The sequence below is a fragment of the Etheostoma spectabile genome, chromosome 13, assembly GCF_008692095.1.
Source record: "Etheostoma spectabile isolate EspeVRDwgs_2016 chromosome 13, UIUC_Espe_1.0, whole genome shotgun sequence".
Taxonomy (NCBI): Eukaryota; Metazoa; Chordata; class Actinopteri; order Perciformes; family Percidae; genus Etheostoma; species Etheostoma spectabile.
In genome coordinates this window covers 27,196,148-27,208,608 of record NC_045745.1, presented here as the reverse complement: position 1 = coordinate 27,208,608, position 12,461 = coordinate 27,196,148, and the positions used below count along the sequence as shown (strand labels likewise).

Genomic DNA, 12,461 nt, shown 5'->3' with positions numbered 1-12,461 from the left:
TTAAGTAGGTCCATTTTTACTGTATTGACGTTACAGAGATCTCTCGTTAGCATCTTGTAGGCTACTTGTTGCAAAGTGCCGCGTGGACAACTCACATCTTTACTTGACTTACATCAGGGAGTGACAGCCGTCACACACACCTAAACCACAGCTATAGCTGCCCGTAGCTCCTCACAGGATGCTGATTGGTCAGGCACAAACACATTACAGTAGCCTGACAATATGGATTTTTGTGTGATATGTGATCCTGTGATTCGGGCGCGGTCTTGTTGATATCACGAGAATCTGCCTACAATACAATCAATCAAATCAATCTCAATTATCTTTATTTGTCCATCCTCAGGGCTCCTCGTGCCTGCCTGTCTGGACGGGTGGGTCTGTGCTGTGCCGTTTAAAGCAGGCCTGAGCCGGGCCGGGCCGAGCTGCGGGGCGATCAGCCTAAATATTCCTTGGGTAATGAACTCTAATTAAGCAGACTGGAGCCACAGTCCTTTGCAGAGCTGGATATCTGCCCAAGTGCCTTCTAGAGAATTTGACTTTCTTCCCACTGATGGATGCTTCTCTTTGTTACAGTGATTTGTCATCTGTCGTCTTTGGAACTGGAACAGACATCCTAAGGTTGATGACTGTCCCTTTTCACCAGTCAACTAATTATTGTTAAGCTACTTGCAACAGGGCATAATGTGAAGAGGGATTTAACTGTCAAAGAAGTGTGTTAGAGATAGACAATATAGCAGATGAAGACATGGCTGTGTATTAGTTAAACATTGCTCTGAATGCTTTATTCTTCACCAGTCCTTACCACAAAGTTAATCTGACTAAAATATGCCTTCTTATGAAACTACTGTTTAGCACATTATACACAATATATGTATTTTTGAGGGAGTTTGATGAAACCTTAAAAATATTGAATGTCCTTGCTCCTTGACTCTTTTTTTAGGTATTAATATTTAAATTGTTAATACAGGTAAAAACATTCCATTATTCTTTTTTGATTTGATACAGTACAAGTGCTTAAACTGTAATTATTTTCATGGGTCTGTGTGCAATCTAATGGTTCTTCTGCTTTCAGCAGCCATCAGCTACACACGTTTGAACATATCTTCTCATTGAATGCCAAATTTCAACAAAATAACAAATGTGTATGAAGTTGTAATGTCCTTACTATCCTTGTTGCAGTTGTGCACTTGCCAACTCGGCTGCTTACGCGTGTTTGATGTCTTTTTTCATTTTTGGTTGCTTTTAAGTCAGATTCTCTAGGGACTGCTTTGGATGCCTGGGCTTACAAAGACAACTCTACAAAAATGTCCTATTTTAGAGTCAATGGTTGTTGTTTTTTCAGTACCCATGTTTTCCTGTTTATAACGGATGTAAAGGAAAAGAAATGAAGGTCTATGCACACATAGTTGTCTTGTTTTTGTTGTGGTTTACTTGCCGGAAATTATAGTTTGTGCTGTTCTTTTACATTTTTATTTGTAGTTCAGGTTGAGGTTTCATCTATGGTTAACTAGCAAGGAAAGCTCAGAAAACAAAGGAAACAGGAACAATGCCACGGGCAACTTAATGTGAAGGGTCCTCTTTTAAGATGTTTGTATGGTCCCGTACATTATCTATTATTTTATAGAATATATTTTACTACTCACTAGTTCACTTAATACTAATTGTGTATTGTATACCTCTTCCTTTAAAATTATTAAACATACTCTGTGGAATTTTCCTTGTAATGATTCCTTACATTCAAGTTTCTCACCGAAATGCAGTTCTGGTATTTTCAAAGCCTTGCTAACAAACTGAATGCATTTCTTACCTCCTAAAACATTAGCAAAACCTTTTGAGTATTTTGAAAACTGCATAGTTTTCATATCATTTACTTAATCTCCTCTTCAATGATGCATTGCCCACCTTAAAGGTACATTCCCACCCTCTGCACTGTGCAGAAAAGTCACGCTAATGCTGGTGGAACATGAAATACAAACTATACAATGACCTCCTATGCAAACACATTGTTCTACAGTGTTACTAGTGGCCCAAACTGAACTGGTTAGCTTTTAATAAGCTACAAGGTACAATGTGGTTTGAGCAATTTTTTAAACCACATTGTTACAAGCACATATAGAGGATTGAGCATTCTGTCTCTGTACCGACTCTGAGCCTGCGGTAAGCCTACTCTTGTAAGTAAGTCCATTTTGGTCCAGACTGTGATGTCTCGACAACTATTGGATGCATTGCAATTACATTTTGTACAAACATTCACAGTTCTCAAGGAATAAATCCTTATGACTTTGGTGATCCCCTGACTTTTCTCTGACCTCTAGCACCACTACGTCGTTCACATTTGCGTTTTTAAGTAAAATTTCTCAAAAAGTATTGTATGGAGTGCAGTGAATTTTTGTACAGACTTTAAGGCCCATGAAGGACAATTTCTAATGACTGTTGTTCCCTGTTCATGTTGCACCATCAGTAGATCGACATTTTAAGTGTTTAATACTTTTTTTAAATTTATGACCAAATTTCCGCCAAACGAATGACACTCCCATCAGCCTCCATTGCACTTTGTGTTTATGGCTAATTCACAAATGTTAGCTAACTGGCAAAACTAGGATGGTGAATATGGTCATTTATCAAATATTACCTGACAACCTTAGCACATGAGCATGTTAGCATGCTAATGTTAGCATTAAGCTCAAAGCACCACTGTACCTAAGTAGTAGCCTCAAACAGCTACTGGCATGGCTGTAGACTCTTGTTTAAATAAACTTTATATTTTAGAATAGACAACCACGTAAAAAATAAAAATCCTCACTTAAGAGAACATATTAATGCTACAGCCTTGTCACAGCCTTTAAAACAAATGCCCGCGCAAAGCAACATTCAGAACTACAATTGAAATACACGATTAAATAGCATCCACACAGATGTATTCTCATCCCTAACACAGCAGCTTGCTCTACTATCCTATATACTCACTGGGTGTGGAATTCCAGTGCACCTCTGGGTGTTCAGCACTTCTACTATTTCCCTCCACAGTATTAGACAGGGAGACTCACACTACATGGCTCAATTCCCACAAGCCTTTTCAAGTCTTTTTTCTCTCTCTGACTCTTTCACTGTCTGTCCACTGTGCAGGAGGAGGCTGGAGGTGACTGGTCCGCTGGCAGCTATTATAAATCCACTGTGCTTCTATTATTGATGAGAAGCCTTAGAGGTGTTTATCGCTCCGTCTTTACTTTAGTGAAGGGATGAGAAGACTGATACTTTAAAAGGTGGTGAAAGAGCCAGCAGGGGAGCAAAAAAACAAACAAAAGCCCAGCCCATTTATCAACCCTATTACAAGTGAAGCTATTCTGACAAAAGTAATTAGCACAAAATGAATGATATCTGCATATGCAATCATTTATAATGCACTGGGTTAAGATCAAAGCGTAAAGGCAGGTATACAAAGAACTACATTTTATAGTGTTTAAGAGGTCAAATCCTAAACATAAAAAAAATAAACCCTGTCCAGAGTGATCGCTTCCGGTTGCCTGAGTGATCTCGGTTGTGTTTGCTCACTCCTGCTTTTGTGAGAGATCTTCCCTCAGGCTAGGAGGGTAGGCTATTTTTAGTAGGCTCATTGTTGTTGCTGTTATGGGACAGTGTGTCCTACTTACACTGGGAGCTGATATAACATTAAAGCAAGTGTTGATGTCACAGCTCTTATAAGGAATCGTTCTCAAGAGAGAGAGAGAGAGAGAGAGAGAGAGAGAGAGAGAGAGAGAGAGAGACAGAGAGAGAGAGACAGAGAGAGAGATGCATGCGTGTCTTGCTGTTCTACAGCATCTGGTGAGACACTCGTCTGACAGATGCTACCTACAATGCCACCACTCACATTAATCCGAGCAAAGAGACTCTGATCGGATCGGCCTGACGTGACACCAAGTGACCGCCATTATCTGATTCAATAACTTTAATCTGATATGAAGGCAATTTGAGAAACCCGCTGTATCAACGTGAAGGGCAGAGAAAAGCAAACTTCTCCTAATTAATGGAGATGTTTAGTGCTGTCACAAAAAATATTCCTTGGCATCGGAGGAAATAAAGACTGATCGACAGTATAGGTCGTAGTAAAACTCGTAAGGCCAGGAATAATGAAGATCATAATGTAGAGGGCAGAAGCCTTTACACACAAATATCGCAGCAAGGAACAGAAGGTTAACATGTGCTCGGGATTTATGGTTCAAATGAGCACACACACAAGAAATACACCCTTGTGGGTTGCAACGGTTTTTGTAACATGATCCTCTGCTGAGCAGCTGTGTACAGTAGCTGCAATAACCCAAACTGAGGGGAAACAGATATCTTTGAGCTGTCAAATTGGTCATGCTAATTGCCAACAAGTCCTCATATTAAAACAACAATATTGGTCCTTTGTCAGTGTCAGTTCTCACTCAAGTGAATGAGAAAACGTGTCCAAACTTTTGACTGGTACTGTACATAAATACATTTATACAGTATGAGAATTCTAACATGTATTGTTGTATCTACTGTATGTTTAAGGCTTGGTTTAGACACTTAAAATGGTTATGGTTAGGAAAGATTGCCTTGAATGACAGACAGGGCATAAACTGCAGTTTCTTTTGTTAAACTCAAACTATTTATATGCCCAACAATCCAAGAATTAGGTGACCATTGCTATAATTTCTTTCTGGCGAGATTTAACTAGTCTAGTGTAACTGATTATGACAATTGTGTGTCGCAAAAATGATGAAGATGTCAGCACTATTCTAAGGTCAGAAACGTTTAGGTCAGAATCAGGTTTATTAGTGCATATATAAATTAAACATGGATACATTCACATATATAAAACATCACATTAACATCCCATTCACTCATCTTCCTTCATTCATCTTACTATCACAAGCAAATACACAACTAAACCTTTTAGAATGGGATTTTATCAACACCCATCTATCCAAATAAAATGATATCCATTTGCTTGAAGTAAGTGTAGCCAACCACTGTTTAAAAGAAAAACAGATGAGACATCCAGGAATCTATTTTAATGCGCAAATCTTGAAAACCAATCCAAACAATAAATTGCAAGGCGAGATCAGCACACGTGTGCAACATAGCTTCTAATCCTCCAAATGAACACTAATGATCTTCTGAGTAAGTAAGCAAATTCCCAGTTAACCCTCATTTAATACGGTTCTGACAATAAAGTATTCTCTACAGTGCAGCCACAGTGAGCAGCACACATTAACAAACACTGAATCTGAATCAAGACTCATGTGGGCATAACTGTGGCTGATGATCACCTAGGAAACAAGGATGAGGAGGCTGGTTAATTTCTCCATGTGAATTAAGCCCAGGTGACCTCAAACAACGTGCGCACAGAAAACAACAAATAACAAGCCTTAATTGAGTGTACCCGTCTCGCCTGTTTTAACACCGTCTTCAAAATGGGAATTTTGAGATCTGAGGCAATCATGATGCACTCCAAGTGTTTAGGGTAATAACAAAAAAGAAATAAAAAGTGGAGAGAAAACAAAGGCAGGAGAGTGCCTTATTTCATGGAGTGTGTAGATGGAGATGATGTTCAAGGCAAAAAGTGAGAAAAAAAAACGTGTTTACTCCTTTGGAAAAACTGGAACATACAGAGCCATGAGGCGGAATGCATTTTTGGGACAAGTATATAAGGAAAGAAATGTGGTTCTCAAATTAAGCATGGGACACTAGCAGTGTGTGTGTTGGCTCAATACCTGCTCCAGTATGGAGTTGATCCTGCCCACCTCACAGTCAATAAGAAAGCGTTTCTCCTGCCGGCGGTCCATCTCCTCAATGATGCGTCTGTACTCTGTAGGGTCCACAATGTTCCCCACCGAGCGAGCCGTCACCTGCCAGTTATTGGCTACAGCCGACTCCATGATGGCCTGGAGGATCGCAAAACCTGGAACAGCAGAGAGACAATAGCGCCATCACACAAGTGTCTTTCTTTAGAGAACAGCAGCAGGTAAATGCTGTGCTGGGAATCCGAATTGCTGCGAGGGTATTCTGGCTTTCGACTGTGGTTAGCAACATGTTTAATGTCTGAACAGCTTTTGACCAGCTTTTTATTACAACTATTAACAAGCTCATGTTGCAGTAATACAATGTTTATCTGAACAATAAAATCCCCTTGTAAGAAATGAAATAAAAGGAGACAGAAAATGTACAGCATGTAAACAAGGTATTGTACCAAGTGGTGTTAGAATAAAACAGGGCTGATCTGTATCCATTTAAGTGGTATTCAAACAGTCTCTTTACAATTAAATGTGGACAGTTGCTAGAGTAGATGGATAGGAAATAGAATCGAAAGAATCTGTTGTGGGTGTAATCTAAATTTAAACACAGAAACAATGCTTTGAGACCTTCTCTTTGAATTAAACATGAGCCCTATGTACTTGCAATGAATGCATTTACATTGTATGTATATTTATATATACCTGCTGTCAGACTTTTAAGGCCTCATTTTAGAATAAACATACCATGATAAAAGTTTAAGAATGATAAAAGTTTGACAGACAAGGCAGATTGAAGAATAAAGTTGAGATGGAACAAGAGTCCACAGAGAGGTCGATAAACCCACAAAAGATTAAGTTAAAGCTTTGGCACCCATAAGAAAGATAGAGAGGTTAGAGAGCATAATTAACTAACCATTAACTGGGAAATGGAAATGTGTCCCAAGCTGCCAGTGGGTTACAGGAGGTCAACTCACTTATCTCTTTTCTTGCCTCACTGAGAAATTCAAATTTGCAAATTTAAGGTTTGAGTTAACACAAAGAGGAAGCAAAGACGCGACAATAAGACGTGTAGCACACACTCCAGCAAATGTAGTGAAATGGACTGCTAAAGAAGCAGTTCAGAAAGCACAATTGGCGTAACTCATTGCAGAGCTCACTGTGCCATGGGATGAATCAGTAGATGACGTTTAAGAAAGGGAGTTGCTGAGCTAACAGTAACCTGGCTAAGCAGCGACACTGAAAGGCCACAATTCCCACGCAGGAATTTGGATGGTTCCACTGATAGTTTACCTAAGGTGTTATGGGTACACAGAGGCAGCTTCAAAATCAGCAGAAACTGGAGACATCAGTGACTCTTGCTGAAAGGAAAAGAAAGCCTGTGCCGTGTTTGTTTGAGGAAAGTCATTTGTGGCTTTTTGACATTTTCTTTGAAAAAACACAAACAAACAAGACTTCTCTCTGGGAAGTTAACAAGAACAGCCAGCAGTCTGTCAATTTCCCTTCAGAAAGAACATGTTGGGGTCATTTTATGCACCTTTAATCATACAGCTGGTTCATAACGTTATGTTTCTCCTAAGCTTTTATCCATTAATCTGGTGACGATACAGTAATCAAAGGTGATATTATCAGCTACTGGGTGGCATTGGAAAAGTTGGATAATGTAGTTGGTGCCGTTAAAAGGAAGTGAAAGTGAACTGTCTGGTTAAACCAGAACGTCCTGCTGAGCTATTTGAAGCTTTCACGGTGCCGATTCGACAAAACATCCGTTATGTTCGGACAGACAGACACACACACACACACACACACACACACACAAACACACACACACTGTCCTATGAGCTAAGTGTCATATAGATGCTCACCACCATAAAAGATAATAAAAATCGGGGGTTTGAAAACATCCGATTAATCTGTCTGGTTACTTTTTCAAAAGGTTAAGAAACATAGGCCCTTTAACAATTTAGAGTCCATGCACTTTGTTAACTATTTAAGTTGTCCATTTTTATTCTGTACATTATCATAATACTACAGTAATAAACTAAGTGTCTAAGTCTACAGCAATTTGTATCACAATGTTGCACCTGTCAGTCTAACGGGGATAAACCATAGTTGTGTCAAAATAACACAACAGTTACAGCTATTTTTCATCAGTTCCTTTCAAACTCTTATGTACAGTATTAGTTATGAATGCATTAGGTGCATTCATACAAATAGGTCATGTATTTGTATGTACATTATGTTTAAACTTGTGAGTTTATGTACAAGGCTTTTATAAACAGTGGTTGACTGACTGACAGAAAACAGGTCCCTACCAAAAGCATAAGACTGTATGTATTTTTAAAGAGATCAATCTCTCAAACTGGCTTTGTTTAGGTTTTTTTGTTATTAGAGCTAAGTGAAATTTGTGTTTGTATTTGATTGGTCAAACGCCATACAGTATCCTGCACAATACTATATCTTCATATCCTGAGATTAAAATGCTTGTTTTGAAAAACTCTCGGGAAAACAAAAGTTGAAGTCTTGTATCTAATGTCAATGTCAAACCTGTGTAGAATCTAAGCGACTTTACAATGACTGCAGCGCCATACAAAGTTAGTTCATTGTCTATTGAAATATAAACTGGAATTGCAACCATTAAAAAATGCAACATATAGGAACACCTTATTAAGCAGAAAAATACATTTATAACACAAAAAGAACTGAATAAATAATAGCTCCCAAGACAGATAATGACAACGTACATCGTAAATTTGCATATTTCCATTACCTAAAGAACAGTGCACAAAATATGTTGAATGGTGGTGACAATGCAAGGTGTTGGGAGCTCATTACGTGCTGTATTGGGTCATAACTGCCAAACAGAAAGAAAATAATTTACCATAGCCAAAACACGACAGCTGACTGGAATAAATGAGCAGAGCAAAGCAGCACCACATGCTGCGTTACGTCACCCCTTTCCCTTTAGAGCAGGGATAAATCTGCTGATTCCATAAAATGAGAGATATTATTACTGCTGCTGAAAAAGTCCGTTAAATGTGTTTATAAATAACTGCAGAGCCGAGTCTTGTATGGAAGCTGGCATTACACATTCTGAATGAGAACTGGTTCTCACTTTGTATCACAGTCAAGGAATGCACTACGTCCCTGCAGCACACACCAGCCTGCTCTTATATATCATGGCTGCTGAAGCTGTTATATCACATTGTGTATGTATGCTTTTAATAGGTTATGCATATCAGTCTGTGCCTATTAATACTTTAGACTGAGCTCCAGTGGGTTACACAGCTATCCATGCATTATTTGTAAAGGTCTGGGTATTATAAAGTCTCTGTGAGGCCTTTAGACTGTCAAACATGCCCTTTTAATATTAGAGTTCCTCATTTCTTGAATATTTGAATTGTAACTGCTATTAGAGTTAAATTTTAAAGTCCATCTCCACTAAAAAAAATAAAATTGTTTTGCTTATTTATACTTGGCTTGGATGTTTGAGCTTCACTGTGCAGAATGATTTGTGATGAGTTTGACTCTAGAAGGCTGTTTTTACATTTATCTACTGAAGGAGAAAAGTGAAAAGTTTCTTAATTCTGATTTTAGGACGTGCATGTACGAGCATGCTTTTGTGACACCACAGCTAGTTTGGAAGATCATGGTCCAGTACTCAACTTACACAAGTGTAATGTGGAACCCTGAAACCTTTGCACATACACTGAGAATGGACTTTTCAGTAAAGTAGGAGACATCTTCCAGCAGGTTTAACGTCCAGCAGTTAAACCTTCAGAAAAGTATGAATATTTTCATATTTATAGACAAAGGGTGAAGTGAAGCCGCATGTATAATGAAACTTTTTTGGTTGAAAAACTACTGTATATTACACACAAGTTATCAATTAAAGCAGAGTATTTTTTAAATGTCTTAAATATGTCTGGAGGGGATCTCTGGAAGTGTTTCTCTAAATGTTTAAATGCTTGCACAAACTAAATTATAGATGCTGTATCATTTTGAATCAGTATGAATCTCAACGGGACCAACTGTCAAACATCACCTTAAAAATGTTAAATCCCTCTGGAGCAACAAAAGGCTTCATACAACTTATTTCACATATGCAGTAGTACTTCGTAACACATGTAACTATAGGATGTGTAAAATTGGTGGAGTTCTCATTTCAAAAGCAATCCATTGAGAATACTGCCCGTTTATCAAGAAGTACGTTTCATGAGATGAGTTGAAAGTTGATGAGTTGAAAACTGACAAGTTACTTATGGTAACACCTATGCTAAAGTAGATGTAAAGCATAGCATGGTCCATTTGGCACCACTAGCAGGGCTTTAGCATTCATGTGCAAATAACCCAGAGTAAGAAGACACTTCCTGTGTCAGGCAGCGCTGACCTGTACATCTGACTGATGTGCATCATTTAATCAGAAATGTTTAAAAAAGAAAATCTATTCTAAATCTACTATATCTATTCACAGCAAAAGGAAACCGGCTCTTCTCAACCGGCTCAACCATTCGCAGCACTGATGGACATGTGAGCTGACATATTTCCAATAGAGCTCCTAAGTATTCAGAGCACAGCGACTCAGCTGACATGTCTGCCCTCCATTCCCCTGCTGGTGACCTTCACAGTGAAGTGCTAGGCAGACAGCACTCAGATCAGGTGTGGCATTTAAAGACAAGTGGCTCTCGCTGGGCGCCACCACATCAGCCACTCAGGAGTCTAAGGAGGGAGAGGAAATGTGTGTTCATGTCTGACATTCGGGGAGGTTAAGGAATTCAAAAGGCATGTTAGTGTTAGTGACTGTCCTGTCTAAACGCATTGTGAGGAGTCTGATCATAGATTAGAAACTGCCGAGCTGACCTCAGACTGGCTGCGGCTATGCCAACATCCAGACGTTATCAGGTCAAACATGTTGTTGTTTTTATCAGTTTGAAGATATCGAGGCAAGAATCCGGCACACTGTGTCTCTGGAGGGGGGAATGTAAAGGCAGAGGCCGAGTGTCAGTATTCTGACACATAGTACTGAACACCATAAGCTGGGATATGCATGACATTTTGAAACATGTTAGTAGCTGCTTAAGAAAAAGGATTTTGGGGGATTTACAAATGATATCCCTGAGAATTTTATTTTCATTCCTTTTCTGTCACTAAACTAAGCTGGATATTTTGGATTTAAACATTTGTATGAGCTTGTGGATGTTAAGCTATTCAGCATGCTTACAATTAATGTGGAAATAAAACTGTGTTGTTTGAAAGTCCTGAACTGAAGGATGTAAGTGACATTTAGTGTCCTCTAACTTCAATAACCACAAATGTGAAATCTGAATGTCAAAGGACATCCAAGGTCTCTTGGTGAATCTAAACTCTGGTGTAATTAATCAGTCGGTGCACAAATGACAAAGTTATTTGGTCCGAGAGTTTTGGTTGACTTTGTAAACAGATGGTACATCAACAGCCAGCAGGCATGACAACCACCAAGGTCATTTCACAGAGTTAATTATTCAGCACTGTCCTGTAAAATAATACATATTCAAAATCAGGAGCATATTGTCACAAAGCTATATGTATACTGTATATACTGTAGCAGGGGGAAATGATTTAAGTTGTCACACAAGTAAAATGTTTTACACAGACAGCCTTGATGTCAGGGAAAACATGATGCTAAATTTTTATTTAGCATTAGGCACGAATAACATAACTAAAAATGGATGCTAATGTTGCTGTGTGTCTACCTGATGTGCAAATAGGCAACTGTTTGCGTAATACACTGGCCAAATTAATGTCTGTCAGTGTATCTGTCAGGTTGCTCAGAAGCTCAGTGGCCATTAAATAATCCTACCTTAGTGGCTTTAATCAGTATTTAATATTAACAATAGATTCCATAACCACTTTTATGTGAAAGGGGTCGTTAGTACTGATGAACCCACAGAGAAATATTATCCGACTCAGCTCTATGGAACGTTTTAGCGTCTTTCAGCTCATTGTTGTGGTTTTAAGGTCCTTTTCAGTTTACTTCCTCAGCTCTCATCAGTGTAATGTGTAAATTGCCAATTTTTTGCTAACAATGTTGTCATATCAACTTAAAAGGAAAATATAATAGATAAGATGTTGGTCTGCGTTCACATCTTGTTTCCACTGCAACCAAAAAAATAGTTATTGCAGGTTTAAAGGTGCTGTACTCAAAATTCTAAAAACCTCCACATAAATTTTAAAGACCGTTTCCCAACTCGTCAAATTCCGACGCCCTCAGTGTCTGATACTGAGCACAAGGTACTCACATACACGTGCTGTCAGACCGGCTCTCAGAATAAAAACAGAGAAGCTTAGATTACAACAAAGACAGAGGGAGAGCGGCTTCATCCTCTGCTCAGGACACCATTACTCGACTATAGCTTTACATGGCAAATAAGGTAGATGTTTATTGCTATATTAATGTTCAGAAGGTTGAGTCCAGGCCCTAGTAAACATAAGAAGTCAGCTTGTAAATATTGAAAATCAAGAATAACGTTAATAAACAAAGACATGTCCAGGCCATTTAGTAAACGTAAGAAGTCCGCTTGTAAATATTGAAAATCAAGAATAACGTTAATAAACAAAGACATATTCACATTCACATGTAATGTTTTTGGACATTTCATAAAGTGATGCAAGTACCTTGAAGTCAGAAGTGCATAGAAAAACACACACACACACACACACACA

The 12,461-nt window shown here is 38.6% G+C and overlaps 1 protein-coding gene across 3 annotated transcripts in view; it reads right to left on the bottom strand.

The window, feature by feature from the left end:
* The window catches only part of gria3a (glutamate receptor, ionotropic, AMPA 3a), a 73,505-nt gene that overhangs the window by 34,139 nt on the left and 26,905 nt on the right, over window positions 1–12,461 (bottom strand). For all 3 annotated transcript variants that reach the window (XR_004334692.1, XM_032533956.1, XM_032533955.1), the window contains exon 4: window positions 5,742–5,929. Coding sequence is in view for 2 of the 3 variants with exons in the window: in XM_032533956.1 (XP_032389847.1) it covers window positions 5,742–5,929 (188 nt within the window). In the remaining variant the exon portion in view is untranslated. The remainder of the gene's footprint in view (window positions 1–5,741; window positions 5,930–12,461) is intronic.